The following is a 19982-nucleotide window of genomic DNA, read 5'->3' on the forward strand; positions in this document are numbered from 1 at the left end:
TATTTAACTTTTATTTATAATTCAATTTTAGAAACCTTGGGGAAGATAGTTATATGTAATGGCTAAGAAAGTGAACTTTGGAATCAGTAGTTAAAATAGTGTGTTTGAATTCTGGCACTGCTATTTACTAGTTGTGGCTGAGAAGTGACTTACTTTCTCTTAAATTATAGTTTCCACATCTATGAAAAAAAGGAAATACCTGTAATTTCATGGTTGATGTGAATACTGGAGTGCTTGGCAAAGTGCCTCCTCACTTTGCCTCATTATATCATTCAAATGTAGTGATTCTAATATAGCGATTGCAGTATTGGTTTTGGGCATTTCAGTATGCTTGGCACTAAAATATTATTTTTGGTCATGTAATACCTGCATTTCAATTCATCCATCAGCAGATTTATCCACCCTACTATCCAATTCCTCTTCCCTTCCTTTGCCTGTCATCATCCTGCATTCTCTCATCAAAGGCTTCCCAGCCTTTCTTTAACACTCATGGGCTGTAGCTCCCATCATTCTTCCTTCTCTTCCCCTTCCACCCCCCCACCCCCACAAGACAAAGATGACTGTGGGCCTGCTGGAATAGCTCTCTGCAGTTGGTGGATAACTCTATTAGCAAACAACGGAGGTTGGCTGGTACTAGTAAATGAGAAATGCTGCAGCGTGGAGCACGTAAGGAGTGCTGCCCAAAGGCTGTGGTCTGAGGGGAAGGTCCCACAGTCCCGAGAAACTAAAAGACAGGCAGAACCAAGAGTGGCCAGAAGGACCAGAATAAGGGTACCTCTAAAAGGCTGGTTTTTTAGTTCAAGAAAAAAAAACAACTGAGTCCTTTGTCTTGAGATAAAAGTTTAAGGACTCAAATTCAGTTTAAGGTGACTTGTCAAGCCAGGCTCTTGCCACTGCATTAGGATTTAGAATTAAAGTTGTGTTTGTGTTGAAATGGTTATTTTCCTACACCTCTGTTATTTTCAGGAGCAAATAGGGGACAAGAAGAGAGAGAAAAGAAAACAAGGCTTTTATAGTAAGAATAATTTTGACTTAAGTTAAAAGACTTTTTGAATAAGCAGAGTCTAATCATCATAGTAGTGAATTTAACACAGGAAACCAGAACAAAATCTTCATCTACACCAATGCAATGGAAATAGACAAAGACCAAATGGAAATGCTTTTTGGAAATAATAGCTAGAGCTCTCTTTTAGAAAAAAAAAAAAATTGCTGTTTCTGCACAAACACACATATGAGTTTTGAAAGGTCTTCCCAGAGTTATCAAATTAGAGATTGGTTTGTTTAAAGATAGAGTCAGAAGAAAGTGCTAAAAGTTAGTTTGTAATTATTTCATCACCATTCCCCAAACTGAGAAATGTACTTCTTGAGCAGCTGGGGAAAATTACCCAAAAATACAGTCGGGTGTTGATGATGACGCACCAAAAACATTTAAATGATCTTTAATTTTTCATTTAAAAAAATTAACATTTGTCAGTTTCATGTATGATTTAGTTTTCATTTTAAACACTATTACTATTTTATCTGACAATTTATACTAAAATGATTGTGTTTAATATATTTTTAGAAATTTACATTTTTTTGTGTGGTAACATTTCTAAATTTTTGTATTTTTAATGTATTAAAATTTTGTTTCACTAATTTGTATATTTTGAATTCTTAACACTTAAAGTATTAGTATTAATATACAAAGTAAACAGTTTCATTTTCTCAAGTATTCAATCACTCCCGTAGAGTATGTCTAAATAATATTTCAGTGGAGACCTGAAGGATTAGAGGACTTAGTCAAATAAAGAAGAGTTGTGGTAAGAATATTCTAGGTAGAGTTTTTTGGGTGAGAAAGAGTTGAAGGAGTTTGCACAATTGAGGGAAGTTCAGTGTAGGTCATCCTCAAGGTAAGAAGTAGGATGCACAGGACTTCCGGCCAAGATGGAGGCATAGACAGGCTGTGTCTCCCTCCACAACTAAGAAGGAATACAACTACCTCAAAACTAAAAACAACCAGAAGTTCCAGAAAATCAAACTGCATGGAAGTTCAACAAACAAAGATATAAAGAAGAAATACTCATCCAGACAGGTAGGAGGGGCGGAGCCAGGGCAGAGAGGATGTGGCATGGTGGTGGCGGCAGCAGCGGTGGCAGTGGCAGGCTGGCAGAAAGCGCAGTCACACGTTTTAAAAAGTCAGGAGGGACACCTGGGGAGCATTCTCAGCTCCTCACCAGACCTCAAAGCTCAAGGTCCCAGCACTGGAGAAAATCAAGCTTCATTGCTTCTGACTGTGCAAACAAGTGGGGGTTGGGGTGGAGGCAGAAACTGCCAGTCTCAGCACAGTCTGCTTGTTTAAAGGGCCCCCACAGTCCTAGAATGTCTGCAGACCCACCCACTCTGGGAACGACAGCCACGGCAGCAGCTAGAGGGGTGCCAGTCCAGTGCAGAAGTGGGAGTGGTACCTAGAAAAGGAGCGAGTGCTGGGCAGGTGACATTTTTCCCCCTCAGACCTCTCCCCCACATACAGCACCACAACATGGTGAAACAGGTTGCCCTGTACTGACAAATCCCTAAGGCTCCACCCCTTACAACATAACAGGAGCGACAGCTCTACCTAAGACACGGAAGCAAACAAACAAAGGAGCCTGTCAGAATGAGGAGACAGAGAAGTATGGCCCAAAAGGGGGAACAGATCAAGGTTCCAGTGGGAGAACTAAGCGATGAGGAGATAGCGAGCCTAACAGATGAGGATATAGACAACCTAACAGACCCAGAATTCAAAACACTGGTGATACAGGTGCTCTCAGGCTTGATGGATATGCTTGAGTATGGCAAATGCATAAGGGAAGAAGTGAAGGCTATGCTAAATGAAACGAAGGAAAATCCACACAAAACCAATGGTGAAGGGAAGGAAACCGAGATTCAGATTAATGATTTGGAACATTAGAAAGAAAAAAACAGTCAACCAGTGCAGAATGAGGAAGCAAGAATTGAAAAAAATGAGGAAAATTTACCAAATTTTGCAAAGGAGATGGACATACAGGTCCAGGAAGCATGGAGGGTTCTGGGCGAGCTGGACCCAGAGGGGACCATACCAGGATGCGTCATGATTGAGATCCCAAAGGTGAAAGATGAAGACAGTGTTCTGGGGGCAGCAAGAGAGAGGCGGAGAGTTGCCTACGGGGGTGGGGGGGTGCCTATAGGACTATCAGCTGATTTCTCAGAGAACGCTTTGCATGCAGGAAGGGACTGGCAAGCAGTATTCAATGTGATGAAAAGCAACCTACAACCAAGGTTACTCTATCCAGCAAAGCTATCATTTAGAATGGAAGGGCAGATGAAGTGCTTCCCAGAGAAGGTGATGCTAAAGGAGTTCATCATCACCAAGCCATTATTGTATGAAATGTGAAAGAGACTTAAGAAAAAGAAGATCAAAACCATGAACACTAAAATGACAACAAACTCACAACTATCAACAACTGAATCTAAAAAATAAAAACAAAATCCAACTAAGCAAATCAGAATAGGAACAGAATTGTAGGTATGGGGATCATTTGGAGGGTTATCAGCTGGGAGGGAGGAGGGGGAGAAATGGGGAAATGGTGCAGGGACTAAGAAGCATAATCAGTTGGTACAAAATAGGGGGAAGTTAAGAATAATATAGGAAAGGGTGAAGCCAAAGAACTTATATGCACGACCTATGGACATGAACTAAGGGTGGTGGGATTGCTGGAGGGAAGGTGGGTACTGGGCAGAGGGGAGCAATGGGAAAAAAAAAATTGGGACTACTGTAACAACATAATCAATAAAATATACTTAAAAAGAAAAAGGAGGAGGATGCACAGGCCTAGGTTGCCTTTGGGAAGCCACGTAAAGTATGCAAGGACCCTTGGGGAACCCAGGGAAGGATTTTAAACTTAATAGTGATGGTCACATTTGCTTTCTAGAAGGTTCATCTGGCTGCTGTGTAAACGAATTGGATAAAAGCACACCAGTTAGAAGACTTACAAACATCCAGCCAAATAATGATATGAGGAAGTCAGTGGCTGTGGGATGGAGAAAAAGTAGATAGATTGTAGATTCAAGAACTACAGTGTGACGGTGGATATGGCATGAGCCACTAGCTGAAGGTGGTGTGTGTCGGTAGAAATTGGACTGCAGGGAGAGTGTCATAGGTCTGGTGCAAGCTGAAGGGCTCACTTCTGCAGCTGCCCATGGGACAAACTGTAGAGTTCCAGTACTGGGGAGATGGAAAGGTCAGTGTCTCAGAAGACTGGAGTGGGCATGTCCACTTTGAGAGGCATCAACATCAAGGTGGCAGTCGAAGTTCTGACAGTGGATGGACTATTCAGGGTGGTACAAGGAAGGGAAATGGAGTAATAGCCAGAATGGTAGAAGGAAAATCAGGAGAGGGTGCTATCAGAGAAGCCAGGAAGAGTGTTTCTAGAAAAAAAGGAAACGATCAACTGTTAGGGAGAGTTTGAGCAAGATAAAGACCAGCATATCTATTTGTTTTTAAACTTTAAGGCTATTATTGTTTACTGCAATGGAAGTCAGATTACAGTAATTCTAAGGTAAGGAGTTAGGCATCCCCTTCAACAGTTTTCCAGTAGAAGGGAAAGAGGAGTTCTCTGGATGGGGGATAAGGAGTTGAGGGTGTGTTGTATTTAAAGATGAAGAAGACTTGAGCTTGATTAGATGATATGGGAATAAGCGAGTAGAGAGGGACAAGCTAAAGATCAAGGGAGGGTGATCACAGCATCGAAGTCCCTGGGAGGGTGGACTGTGTGGAGGCCACAGTTTAGGGTGATTGAGTTTTGGATTGTACAGAAGAGGGAGCAGAAGTCTGCATCCAGGTAAGTTTGTATGTCTGATGGAAAATGAGGACATTTGTTTCTGATGTGACTTCTTTATTTTCTCTGTGATTTAGACAGCATTATCATTTGCTGAGATTGAGGAGAAAGCAGTTGGGGGGTGGTTGAAGGAGAATAGAGGACGTTTGAAGTATCTGCTCTGGAGAAGGGTTGACCAGGGAGAGCTTGGGAATGAGCTGAGGTTGTTGAAGTGAACTGACAGTGGCCCAATATACGTGTTTGTGAATTTCCCCAGCAGCAGAGAACAGCAGTCCCACCTGCCCTTCCTGAGGTTTGCTGGCTGTGATGGAGGAGTTTCTAGAGAGTCGGATTTCAGTTGAGTCCCTGACATGCAAAGGAGCAGAATATAACGAATGTGCCTCACACTCACCTTTGACCCCTCCACTGTTGTTCTGTGCTGCAGTATTAAATTATTCTTTGAAGCTATTGTAGTGTGTTAACTCTTGCTCCTTCAGTAAATGGCCCCAGACTGCTGTTCTTGTCTTTAAGTTCTTGTCTGCTTTTTTATACTATTTCTGTCTCCTCCCTTTGTTTTCTTCCTTGTTGTCAGTTGTTCTATCACATTGCTGTCTGCATGCAAGTCTGTATCAGCCCTACACTCTGGACTTTATCAACATCTGGAATTATCAGACCTCTGAAATAAAGCTGTGGGCTTGAAGACCAGACAACCAAGCTTATTAAAATTATGTGCAAAGTAAGAGTAAATCACCTCTGAGTGTGATTCTCACGTGCTGTGCTTTGAGGGTGTACATAGTGTTTGTATATAAATTTTGTGACATTTATTGGGTTGTTTCTCAGTTGTCCATATATGAGATGTTTGTAGCTTGTATTCTCATGTACCTTTCCTTTTTGAATATCCATGGATTATGATAATCTTAGAGAACCCTCAATGTTTATGATTATATCTTTTATAGTTGTTTTTAATACTTGTAAAGTATTTTCACATGCATTACCTAAATTTTAAAACTATAGATTAGATATTTTATCCTGTTATTTCTTATAATTCTCATGGATTTTCAAATACTTACATATTTTGTATGGGGTTAACATGTACTTTCACATGTTTATGCATTTTGTATGAGAATAACATATCATGTCACAACTCAGTCATTTAGTCATGTCACATGTAAATGAAATAGGACAATGTAAAGTATTTTGGAAGTTTGAAAAATATGTTATCTACTCTAGCTTTGCATATATTTCTATATTTTATGGACTTCTGTGAATATCTCGTGTCAATTTTAATTTTTAAAGAAGTATATACACACACCCACGCACAGGTACACGGTAAATATCACTTTTAAAAATTTTATATAAGTTAATTAAATTTTGATCCTGATATTCTTGTCAAGAGGAAGGTAGATTCAGTACCATTCATAAGGAGACTTTTCCCCAACCCCCAAGGTTGTGCTAAGGTTTGGGGTCTTGACGAGAGTTCCCTGAATTATATGTCACCTGACAACACAGTTTACTTAGGAGAGACCTGTTGCCCCAGGCCATACATGCCCTTGGGGTTCAGTGGTTTTATGGGATGCCTTTTCTGCTCTCTACATGGAAACGACCATTGGTGAGGCCTGGAACTCTGGGACTGGGCTTCTTGCCTCCCTGGGTTCCATCTTACTTGGGCTTCCTGGGAACAGAACTGTTCAATGACTCATAGACCTTTCTTCTTGCTTCAATCCAGGGAAATATTTTTATATTTTTGTTTTTCATTTAAAAAAATTTTTATTCATTTCTTTAGAGAGTGAGAAGGGAGAGAGAGAGGGGAAGATTGACTTGTTGTTCCACTTATTTATGCACTCATTGGCTGCTTCTTATATGAGCCCTGACTGAGGATCGAACCTGCAACCTTGGTGTAGTGGGGACAACACCCTAACCAACTGAGCTACCCGGCCAGGATTCAGGGACATCTTTTTTAATTGGGGGACGTCCTGCTCTCTTCAAATTCTGTTCTCAATAGATTTAGGGTTTATTTGTTTTGTTTTTAAAGAAAAGCAAAAAAGCCCAGACATAAACTCCCCCTTAGGCAAGGAAGAACACACACTGTAGCCTATTTAAATGGTAGAATATAGGGAGATAATGCGATTACAAAAAAAGTAATATAGTAAGTTGTACCAAAAAACCTCAGCAAGTGACCTCTCTTCAGTGTTACCTGCTCTGAAACTAGACCTCTGTAGCCAAGTCCTTGTTTTCATAACACATTAAAGAATGTTAATATTTGTTAAATGTGCTTATATCTTATTGATATAATTTCTGAATGATCTAAATATCAAACAGAACATAACATTTTAATTTTGTTTTGTCTTTTTCTACTTAAGAACACTGGAACTATTTTGGGGCTGATGAGAATCTTGGCCCAGTGGCTGTAAGCATTCGGAGGGAAAAACCAGAAGAAATGAAAGAAAATGGATCTCCTTACAACTACCGAATAATATTTAGAACTAGTGAGGTAAGTTGCAAATGAGAAAGGTGAGGGTTAATGGAAGTGAGAAAAAAGTATAATAGTAACAGTAGCAAAGCAATTAAATTTAATCTCGCATGGTTGCCAACGTCTTTAGAAGAAACAAAGTCCCCTTTCATTCATCCTGGTGGTGATAGCAGCAGATATAATGGTTAGATCTGGATCCTTTCTTTCCACTCAGCTCTGGGTAAATGCAGTACATGAATGGGAGTTTTGATTCTGAGAAAGTTATGTCCATTAAGTGTTGTGCAAGGAAATTGGAGCCCTCAGAATCCCAAATGGGATATTGCCTATCCTGCTCTGGCAGCTGGAAACACTGAGCCAATTGAGGACCTGGGTACTTAAATATGAGAGAGGGTCACCCGGGACCTAACTCACTCTTCCAAACTGTTACTTAGGACATTACCTGACCCAAGACGATGGGGGAAGATTTTTTTTCTTCCACCTTCACTTCGCTCTCTCTTGGATCTCTTTTCCGAGGCCTAGAACGTCGACTATTGGAACCACAGGCTGTCTGATGTGGGTGAAGCAGGCTTTTGGAGCAATTTAGGAATCTAAGCACACATAATGTATGAGTTTTTATTTTAAAATGAAATCCAGGTTTTAAAAGAAGGAAAAATAAAATAGCAAACAAGCCATTTCTTAAAAACTCAAGAACAAGTTTCAGATTATGAAGTTACTGGTTTTTTTTTTTTTTCTAACTGTGTATTTGTTGTCCTTTTATTGCCTCTGAACTCTTTAACGATTGTTGTTATACATGAATGCCTAATCCCCCTTTGAGGTATCTAGAAAATAATAGTTTTGAAACTCGTTTAAATAGGGCATTTGGCTTTATTTCCCCCATTGAGTTTCAGGCGTTGGCCTCACTTAGTCATTGTTCCTAAGCTTGAGCTCTGGGGAAATTAAAAATAAGTGTTTTAAAGGCATGACTTTAATATCTAATATGTTTTATGTAGCGGCCAGAGTGAAATGAAGAATAATGTGCTCCTGCATACTTTTTCTCCACACCAGAGCTCGTTATTAAGCAGTGTAAATTCTTTTGTTAAACATGAAAAACACGGAGAACACACTGTGTTTTTGAAGTTGGATGTAGGTAGTTGGTTGTTTCTAGCCTCCCAGATCCCACCAGATTTATTTTTAATTGTTTGTACTATTACAATGTCCCATATTTTTTTGCCCCTTCGCCCCCTCCACCGAGCCCGCCCCCCACTTTACATAGTCAGTCCCCACACAGATCCCACCAGATTTTTATATGCCTCAGTTACTTAGTCCCAAGTGTGTGTTTTCCTTCCTGTTCATATCTTTTTCTCTCCCAAGGCCACTGTGATGTAAGTCACCTCCCATCATAATCTTTCATTTCTATGTTTATAATCCATTGGAATCCCTCCTCTTGCCACTGTTCTATCATCATTTATACCAGAAGTTGACATTTTCTAAATCAGCAGTTTCTCAGAGCTGGTCGCTGGTTTCCACGATTTTCCCTTCCAGCTTGCCTTGTAGGCACATCACAGCTGGTCCCAGCCTCTCTCTCCAAGGTAACTCCTGTCTTAGAGTAACGTGATTCCGCTGCTGTGGTGGGCGAACCACACTGACCACTGACTCTTGCCTCCCCGCTACCCCACCCCACCCCACCCCACCGCTGCCAAGGCTCTCTTCTTTCATCTCCTGCTACCTGGGCCTGAGGCACTCCACCTGCACCTCCCTCTGGTCTTGCACTCACTCAGTCCCTTTCCTGCTAACCCATTTGAGTGAATTAGTTCCTTGGGTCCAGTTCCTTAGCCTTTGATTGAAGCATCCAAGTCACATGTTCTTCATGGTTCAAAAAACCATTACCACTTGTTTTCATGACAACTTAATTATTCTAGTTCAGGCCAGAAACTGTGAAGGCACACTTGACTCTTCTCTTTTCCTCTGTCCACTGCCCCCTGCAAAAAAATCTTCTCCTTCTTGAACCCCCAAGTATAAGCAACATTTGTTGACTTTGTCTTCAAAATATGCCCCGAATCCAACCGCTTCTCCCATCCTGCTGCCTGGGCCAGAGCCAAGCCACCAGCATCTTTCCCTGAGAGCTGTTTTTCTGCTTCAGCCTTCACACCCTGCATTCTTCCAGCCCAGTAGGGATCCTTTGGAAATGTAATCCAGATCTTGTCATTCCTCAATTCAAAATCCTGTAATGGTTTCTCATCTCCCTTTGAGTGAAAGCCAATCTCCTTTAAAGCCTAGGAAACCACACACATCTGTGGGGGACCTCCTGTCCAGCGCCCTCTCATTAGTCTTTTCCAGCCACACTGGCCTTCCTTTCCTGACAACCTCAGGACACCTCTGTCCCAGGCTAGGGATGCTCCCTGTTCCTCTGTGGTGTCATGTTCTTCCCCAGGCAGCCTCTTGGCCAGAGCTCTCTCATTTCCTTCTGGCCTGTACTCATAAATCACAGGGGCCTTCATCTAAAGTTTCTACTCCCTCATACCCCATTTCATATCCAATTCCAGGCTTCATTATTTCATGAATACTTAACACTGTCTCATGTATTGTATTTACATTTTTGGTTGTTCTTTTTCTGTCTCTGTCACTAGACTATAAACCCAGTGAGGATGGGATTTTTATAAATTGTTCACTACTACATGCCTAATGTCCACAGTATGAATAGTACTTTCCCGTCCTCCCTTCCTTCTCCTCTCTGTTTATTTAATTGCCACTAGCTTTTGTATATTTTTTTCTTTCCAATAAAAATAATCCTTAATGTGGATTAATTATAATATCTTCATGAGGCTTTTCATAGGAGTAAACTAACAAAAGTCTTTTGATAGAGATGCTCTAGGTGTCAGTTCCAGTCTTAGCTCCTGGACTTTGTGGGACAGGTACATATAATAAAGTGAGACAGTTTTCATGCTTTTGCAGGGACTTTCTCATGCTGTTAATTTCTCATGTCAATAAATTCATTGTGAAAAAAGAACATGGTCACCTAAACGCCACTCCAGTTGCTTTAGTAAATAAATCAAGATAACAGAAATACAAACAAATCTCTTTTGTTTCAATAGAAATCATTTCATAACAAATTTTTTTAAAAATCTTGCATGTCTTTGTAAGCATGACAGCGTGTGTTCATGAACAAAATCTTATGGCATGTGTGTGCTTTGAAGCACAGGTGCATAGGAACGTGCGAGGATCCTCTCCTTTCTGGAAGTCATTAACAAAAATATCGATTATACTAGTAATTCATATAGAAAAACCAGTCGTCTTTCTCATCTGCTTTGGCTTTCTTGAGGGAGCTGCTATCTTTCTGTGGCACAGAATTAGCAATGGTTAACATGCCTGGTCCTGGTTTCTCCACTGAGAACTTTTCAAGCCTTTGTAGCTTCCTATCCCCAGTCACATGTGATCTCATGGTAACAGGGTCATTCAGTAGTTTCCCATGATTTGGAAAACAAACAAAACTATTTATGTCCTATTAGATATTAAGTCATAGGGAAATGTTTTTACGCAAGTGTTGTTTGAAAATGTTATAAGTTAAAATATATTAATCAGATGAATAGACTATAGATTCCTCAAGTGCCCTTTTCTTGTATTAAGAGTAAAATGTTGGTGAATTTTATTTTCCTTTCCCTCGTCTCTCCATCAGTTGCAAATTTAGATTTTACTTCCCTCGTGGCTCTCCCTTTAGTTTCTGTTTTTTCTGCTAGTCCTGTATCTTGCCCTCTTTGCTTGTTACTTGGGCACTGTTAGAACTTCTTTCTAACTATGTTCTCTGCCTGCAGTTTCTTCCTTCTTGCAGTTTATGTTATTTACCAACTTAATTTCCTTAATGTGTACGTCATTGTCATTATCCCAGTTCAAATGAGTTCTGAGATTGCCCTTTGGAGCTGGTTGAGGTGCACATGCCCGGGTTGGCATCAGGGTCTGCCGCCCTGTGGCTCTTCCCACAACCACCCCTCCCTTAAGCTCCCTTTAGGTCCAGCTAAGCTCTAGCAACAACTCTTTCCCAATTGTAGCCTGTTCTTCCCCGTCTCCATACCGCTGCTCTCTGACTTATTTATTTTGGGGGTAGAATTTTTTTCTAGACTTCATGGCCCTTTTTTTAGCCACACCCCTTACATGAGGGCCTTTCCTTATGCCCTGAACCACAGCTCTCCGTGTTCTGCCTTTGGACTCTCTTAGGACTTGAGCTTGTTAAACGTTTCTTAATAAATACATCCTTCCTAAGTTGCAGCCTTGTATTTGTTACCGCTCACCTGGTAGCAGGCCATACCTACCCACTCCTCCTCTGAGAACACCACTATAGTTCCTGCTGCGTAACAGCACTTCAGCCTACAGGCTTATTCAGTGTGCCGGTGTTCTCCTTAGGTCAGCAGTCAGTGTTTTGATATATTAGCAAGTTTGTCATGTGAACATTTTTGGAGATTAAGGTAACTTTATGCTTCATGTCTGGTTAACTTCACCCCAACAGATCATTACTTAGGGAAATTTTTTTGCTTATGTTTCAATTTCGTTATAATGGAAGATGTTTCCAGAAATAAGGAAAAATTTAATTTCAGTGCAATTTTGCTGCCAAACTATCTATAATCATTGTCTGTGGTAGAAGCATTTTAGACTATGAGTAGTTTATGCTTGCCAGCAATACATTATGAAATTTAAAAATTTATCCCTCCCCTTTTATCATTCAAAGAGATTTTCTAAGCATTTATTCTTCAGATATTTCTCTGGAGTATTTCCTTCTTAATTTTCTGGTTAGTGTATTTAGTGGCATTTTTTAGCTGTATAGAGTCCTTGATCTTACTGAGCTCCTTAAGGAAATACTGTATTTGACCTTTAAATAAATGTCCCTAGAAGGCTTGATGAGATGAGTTCCTTTGGACTTGCCTTGGTCTTCTTCAAAGTGTTGGCCTTGTTTTTTCATATGTAAAGTATCTTATATCACTTACTTCATCCTTTCTCCCTCCCTGGCTTAACCAATCAGAAGTCATTTCCAGATAACTCAGGAGGATCACAGTCGAGGCTTTCAGTGCATTTGATTGATGTACAGTAGTTCCCCCTTATCAACAGCTTTGCTTTCCATGCTTTTAGTTACCCGCAGTCAACCGCAACCCGAATTGTCTGTTCCTGACATCCATGTTATCAACACCATCATGGCTTGATGATCCAGGGTCACCGGAAGCAGATGATCCTCTGTCTGACCTATTGTCAGATGCGCAATGTTATGTCACAGTGCCTACATCATTCACCTCGCTTTATCTCATTACGTAGGCATTTTATCATTTCATATCACACAAGCAGAAGGGGAGCATAGTGAAGCAAGGTAATTTGAAAGATGCAGAGACCACATTTGCATAACTTTTATTGTAGTATATTGATATAATCATTCTATTTATTAGTTATTGTTATCTCTTACTGTGCCTAATGCATAAATTAAACTTCATTGTAGGTGTGTATGTCTAGGGAAAAACAGTGTATATAGGGTTCAGTGCTATCCGCAGTTTTGGGCATCCACTGGGGGATGTGGAAATGTATCCCCCATGGATGAGGGGGAATACTATATTCACTCCTCTCAGCAGAATATGTTTCTGTCTTTCAGCTCATGACACTGAGAGGCTCGGTCCTGGAGGATGCCATTCCCTCCACGGCGAAGCACTCGACAGCCAGAGGGCTGCCCCTGAAAGAAGTGCTAGAGCATGTGGTTCCTGAGCTCAATGTCCAGTGCCTACGCTTGGCCTTCAACACTCCCAAAGTCACAGAGCAGCTCATGAAACTGGATGAGCAGGGGGTAAGTGTGGCTTCCAGAGAACATTCTTAATGCTCAGGTTTCCTGCTAGGCTTCCAGAATATAGACCTGGATATTTATTTTTTGACAAGGAAAACTAATGTCATTTATTGTGAAGGATATGCTCTTCGCAGTTACCCATTTTCTTTTTTTCTTGGCTTTCTGAGCATTTCTCATCAGATGAAAATCTCTATGTCAGAATTGGTAGATATGGTACTTAAACTATGTTCAACTCTTCTGGTAATCTTCCATAAGTTATAGCGATAACAGTAATGATAATTGCTAACTCCAATAAACATATTCACGATGCTCAATTTTGAGTACCTTAAATATGTTATGCCATTTAATCTCCTAGCCCTTTGAGAATGATGCCATTCTTATCCATTTTAGAGACAGAGTCTGAGGCACAGAGAAATTAAGTAGTAAGTCAAAATTCACACAGTTAATGAGTTCAAAACCTGTACTGTTAGCTGTATAACATAGCTTCCTGAAAACTTCAAATTTTAAAGTTTACCAATCAAGTACTTAAGCAAAGATTTCTAAATACAAAATTTTTTAAACTTGGGTTTTAATTAGCAACAAAATGAAAACACTGAAGATTTTCTCACTTCTATATTTCTTATACCTTAATGTGGAGGCCATTAGGTTATAATGCAAATGCCATTCTGTGAACAATTTTGATGATATTTCCCTAATTAATCAAAAACTTCAATTTTATTAAAATAATGGAAGTTAAAAAAATCACTTTCAAGGTATATTTATTCTTTTAATTCAGCCAATAGGAATATGTTATGGACCAATAGTTGACGTAACTTTTCTAATCATTGTTTGATGCATTCATTTCATTTGTCATAAAGCACAGATGTTTATTTTGTATATGTATTTCAGGTAGGCTATGCTTAATTCATGTTTATAACATGTAAATATGAAACATTTTGTATGCTTCAGAAGACTGCTGATGCATAAACTTAACTATTTGGGGGGCTGTTTTCAAGTCAATATTTTGAACATTTGTTCTAACAAAGAAAGAGAATAATGATGAGGTTCCACTTTATGGACTGTCTTTTTAGCTACTATGGATTTCAAGGAAAATAACATTTAGACATTGCTAATATAATCTACATTATAATAGACTATTTTATATAAAGGACTTATTTGTTGGCATTTCTTCTTGTTTTACCCATATTAAGTAAGAAATAGTTGCCACAATTTTATAAATTGTATGAGGTCTCTCTGGCACATTTTATGCCCGCTTTGTGGCTGTAAATGTTGGACCACAGATGGGGCTGATCTGGGATGAGCAAGCTTTGGTTTCATCAACATGGGAACAATAAGAACACCATAATGAGTTTAATTTAAAGCTAAATTTATTTAATTTACAAAACTATCCATTCTGAAATTATGAACTTCTTATTCCTGGGGGTATTAAAGTATACTTTTCTTCATAAATGTTGATAATAATATGTGTCAGTTGTTTTTTTAAATGCCTTTGTTGGAAAAATTAAAATTTGGCAATCTAAGTAAGTGTCCCCAGTTTTATTTTGGAAATTTTACTAGGCAGTGGAATCTAGGATAGTAAAACCACTATTTAATACAAGCAGCCATTTATCTGGACTAAACGGCACCCCTACTTAGCCTCTGTCTTTTCATAGCAACCAAAGCCAGGATTATGCTGATAAAAAACAGATACACATACTTAGGCATTTAGTCTGGGGAGTCGTTTTTTGGGGTAGGAAATCTCGATGCCTTGGAATCATTTTGAGAAACTGATTATTTTGGCACTTTTACAAATGCATATTTTACAACAGAAATGCTTGTAAGTGCAGTAGATTATGCATTTGAATTATTGCAAAAACACTTGGTTTCCATCTATATCATTATTCTCTAAAATTTCATGTTTTGTACACTCTTATATTTGAAGAGATTTATAGTATGATATCAAGAAATTAGACTCACTAAAAGGTAATTCTAAATCTCCTTTTGAGGTTTATTTAAATTATTCTTTTAATGTCTTCTTTACTTTAAGTGGCTTACATAATATACTTGAAAACAGAAAACCCTGTTTGTTTGCTATATGGTGGCACTCTGCCTTTCAGTTCTTTGGTGTCCTAATTCCTCATTTTAACACTTTTAAAAGCTGAAATGAACAGAAGAACAAATGAAAATTATATTTAGAGCCCTGACTGGTGTGGTTCAGTGGATCGAGTGCCAGCCTGGGAACCAAAAGGCCACCAGTTTGATTACCTGTCAGAGCACATGCCTGGGTTGTGGGACAAGTCCCCATTTGGGGGCATGAGAGAGGCAACTGATCAATGTGTATCTCTCACACATTGATGTTTCTCTCCCCTCCTCCCTCTGTTCCCCTCTCTCTAAAAGTAAAGAAAATCTTTTTTAAAGAAAGAAAATTATATCTATAAAATATGAAAGAAAGCATTTCACAGAAATATAAAAATTTGGTTTTTATTTGACTAGACTCTGATATGTGTGTGGGAACTGAAGTAGGCATTTTAATTCCTGGATTTTTAGAAAGTGAATATATGCTTTGTGATCTACTCAAGCTTTCACATTCTCCTTCTTGAAAACTTTCTGGGCCCTTCACTTTTCATTGATGTCCACTTCCATTGCCATATAAAGGGCAGAAAGAATATGAAACTGACCTACCAATGATTTCCCACTGTCACAAATTTAGAACAGGTTCTGACTCAGAAAATTTGGTTCCAGTCTGGATTTGGTTTATGCACCATGATCCTAGACCTTCACTCATTAGATAATTGAGAGCATCTCTTAGGATAAAAACAAATTACATGAATATATATGTTTACCTGTTATACTGTTCTGAGCCCTTCATCAGCACCACTTGATAATCATCCTCACAGCACCCTGTGCAGTAGTTGCCAGTTACTGGCCTATTTTAGTTGAGAGGATAGAGACTTTGAAAAATTCTCAGGGCCATTTTCCCTTAGTAGTCCCGAACACTGAGTACAAATTTGCATAACAATAAATTTTGTTTTTATGATTTCCAAGTTTTCCTATACTTTTCCTATACTCTTGGATTTTTTATTTTTATTTTTTGATTTTCAAAACTATTCTGTGAAATATCAGGAATTTAATAATCTATTCAAGCTAATTCAGTTACTTTTAAACTTGCCATTTTTTTCATCAGTCATTTAAAAAAACACCTTTTTCTCATCTACTGTGTGCAAGGGGAATGGAAGGTCATCATGCCATACCCTGTTTTAGGTTCACACAAATAAGTATTTAGTACAATGCCAGGCACGTGAATATTGAAGAAGTAGCTGTGAGTGATAATGATAAAATGATAACTTGTTAGTAGCCTTTTACAAGCGTTATCTCATTTAATCTTTAAGTGTCCTATGAGAGAGCTGCTATCATAGGTAGTAGAATGTATTATGCTTACTTTATAAATAAGCGTAACTTTCAAATCCATAAATGTTTATTGAGTAACCACTCTTTGAAGGTTATTAAATACTGTAGAGAATAAATAGGCTAGGAAGACACAGTCCTTCGCTGTGGAGGAGACAAAGTCCTAAATTACTGTAATGGAAGTCAGGTTTAATATAATGAGCATAATAAAAGACTTGAAAGCAAAGAGCAATGGAGATGCAAACCAGTGGGACCAAGTCATGATTGGTTAGATAGGTCAGAATGAGATGGCCTTTGGGAGGAAAGAGGATTTCATCAGGCTGGAGAATAAGCAGTACAGTGGTCTAGACTCAGAATAATAAGAACAAAGCATAGAGAAACCAAAGAACAGCAAGCTGTCCAGCTGAGCAGGAGTGTGAGGCACATGTAAGAGAATAGTAAAAATAGATATTTTTTTATTGAGCAGTGAATAAGGCAGGTGTTATGTGAACAATATACATGGACTGTTTTACTACTCAGCAGCCTTTGATGTAGGTGCTGTTCTTGTCCTTGTTTTACAGACAAGAGCACTGAGGCACAAAGAGGTTGTAAAACGCCCCAGATCATAATTGGGATCTGGTGGAGGCAGGTCTCAAATCCAGGCATTCGGACCGGAGAGCCACACTTTTAACCAACGCCCTATTCAGCCATCCTCCCTTCCCCTCCCCGTGAGAGGGAGAAGAAACTGGGAGGATGAATCCATGCTTTAGTGCTGCAGGCTTCAGTTCCCAATATTAAGTATAACATGTTAAGCCCAAGTAAAATTGGTGGAGAGCTTAAAAAATATGTAAAATCCACTTGCCAGTTTGCAGTAGAGAAAATTGGTAGTCCTGTTTTCATTAGGGTATGTCAGGTTTTAGATACACAGTAGTGATTTTACCTAAATGAGTATCTCCACTTTTTTCTACTAGGTACTTATTAAAAATGCAAAGAAATAAAAATATTTATTGAGTTCTCTATTCTTTAAAAAGTTAACCTTCAAATTATTGAAGTTAATTGGGAAAATAACTAATTAGCTCTATAATATATATCTCAAGAATAGAGGTAAGGAAGAAGCAATGTTTATTTGATAGTGAATACCACTCATCCTTTGATTAAGGACATGGGTAAAATTCTTTGCTGATTTAGCCTATTCATTGCCCTGTTACATTATTTTATTGTGGATGAATGCGTTTGACCAACCACTCACTTCTTTGATTTAGGCTGCTAAATTTAAAGAATGAACCATAGGAAAAATATTTTTTTAAAACCCATTTTCGATGAATGAAGCTTTGGCAGAATAATTACCAATCCTGAAATTTTAATCTTTTCTTAGATTATGATACCAGCTAATGCATGTTTCAGGTTCAGATGGCCAAATTAATTCCAGACAACTCATGGGCCCGTGTGTACATTGTCAGGAAGGAAATACACACGACAGTTATCAGGACAGGGGAAGAAGGCAGTGGCACTGGCAGCCTTGTCGTGTCTGTTCACAAGTACTGATTACTCCACACTGCCTTGCCCATGCTCCCCTTCCCAGCTGAGGGTGCGTTGGATGCCTGGATGAAGTCCTTTCTAGTGATAAGATTCCACGGTGATCGTGGTTGATGGCGTGACATTTGGAAGTCGCTGGGCTGTGGTAGGGCTGCAGTTTGCAGTGATGGAGCTTAGCATGGCTAAGACATGCAGTGAGGATTCTTTGGTTCACAATCCAAAAAGACATAATAACTGATTGCAGGTAGTTCAGTCTTCTTAATTTTAAATTATGGATTGTATTTTAAATTCAGCTTTAAAATAAAAAGTTAAAATAGTTTTCTTTCCTACAGGACTTAACTAGTCATTATCTTCAAATGGCCCTAAAACCAAAGTATTGATAATTGTGTGTACGTCAGGCAATCCTATTTCTACCTCATTCCTAACTCCTCTCCTCCCCTTAAGTTATTTTTCTTATGTTTTACTATATTTATACAGTAAATATACATATGTAGTCTCTTTTTTTGTATGTTTTATTGATTATATTGTTACAGTTGTCCCAATTTCTTTTCTCTTTGCTCCCCTCCACCCAGCACCTCCCTCCTTCCAGCAATCCCACCACCCTCAGTCCATGTCCGTGGGTCGTATGTAAAAGCTCTTCCCTACATCCCCCTGTCTATTCTGTACCCTTCTACTATGCTTCTGAATTCCTGCAACATTTCCCTCCTTTCCCCCCTTCCCCTTCCCAGCTGACATCCCTCCACATGCTCCCCCTACCTATGATTCTGTTCCCACTCTGGTTGAATGCTTCTTGCCAGTCCTTTCTTGCCTACAAAGTTTCTTTTGAGAAATCAGCTGACAGTCTTATAGGTACCCCATTGTAGGTAATTTCCTTCTTTTCTCTTGCTGCTTTTAAGATTCTCTCTTTATCTTGAACCTTTGGCTTTTTAATTATGATGTGTCTTGGTGTGGTCCTCCCCAGGTCTAGTTTGTTTGGGACTCTCTGTGCTTCCTGGACCCATACGTCCGTTTCCTTCCCCAAATTAGGGAAGTTTTCCTTCATTATATTTTCACATATTTTTCACTTTCTTGCTCTTCCTCTTCTCCTTCTGGCACCCATATGATTTGAATGTTGGCATGTTTAAAGCTATCTGAGAAGTTTCTAAGCCTCTCCTCATTTTTTTCAGTTCTTGTTTCCTCCTTCTGTACTCGTTGACTGTTTATTTCTTCCTTATGTTCCCAATTTGTTGATCCGAACCCTGGTTTCCTTGCCTTTACCACTAGTTTCATGTGGATTTTCCTTCATTTCACTTAGTATAGCCTTTATTTCTTCCCTATCATGCTTAATTTTTTCTGTCAAGTCTTGAGCATCTTTATCACCAGACCTTTGAACTCTGCGTCTGTTAGATTGGCTATCTCCTCGTCTGTTAGGTTTGCGCTCTCCTCATTGCTTAGTTCTGTCACTGGGACCCTGATCTGCCCCTGCTTTTGGGCTGTACTTCTCTGTCTCCTCATTTTGACAGCTTTCTATGTTTGCTTCTGTGTTGTAAGTAGAGCTGTCGCACCTTTCTGGCTGAATAATCTTCATTTCTTTGCTGAACTTCCCTGTAGTTTTGATTTTAGGATTTTCTCTTTTTTTCTTTTTCTTTCTTTTTTTTTAGTTTTGGAGTGGTTGTAAATTCCTTCTTAGTTGTGATGGACACGCAGCATGTTTATCTATGCCTCTAGAAGTCCCATTATAATCTCATTTCCCCATTTTCTAATACAAAATATAGCACATTGTAGACATTTGCTTTTTCACTTAGTAATATATTTTGGACATCTTTCTATGTCAGTACATAGATTGCTTTCCTACTATTTTACAGCTGCATAATCTATCATATTGCTATACCATGGTTTATTTCATCAGCTTTCCTACTGACAGGCATTTGGGTTAAGTCCAGTATTTTCCTATTACAAACAGTGCTGCAATGAAGAGCCTTTCCCTACATAATTGAAATTTATCTAATTGTCAAATCAAAATGGGTAC

The 19982-nt window shown here is 39.1% G+C and overlaps 1 protein-coding gene across 1 annotated transcript in view; it reads left to right on the plus strand.

Annotated features, from left to right (window-relative positions):
- The window catches only part of SIPA1L1 (signal induced proliferation associated 1 like 1), a 291340-nt gene that overhangs the window by 176328 nt on the left and 95030 nt on the right, over positions 1-19982 (plus strand). Inside the window, exons 5-6 of the mRNA XM_090271076.1 lie at positions 7178-7308; positions 12890-13078. Coding sequence (XP_090127202.1) covers positions 7178-7308; positions 12890-13078 — 320 coding nt within the window. The remainder of the gene's footprint in view (positions 1-7177; positions 7309-12889; positions 13079-19982) is intronic.

This window comes from Furipterus horrens, unplaced genomic scaffold, assembly GCF_987537825.1.
Source record: "Furipterus horrens unplaced genomic scaffold, mFurHor1.1.pri manual_scaffold_3, whole genome shotgun sequence".
Taxonomy (NCBI): Eukaryota; Metazoa; Chordata; class Mammalia; order Chiroptera; family Furipteridae; genus Furipterus; species Furipterus horrens.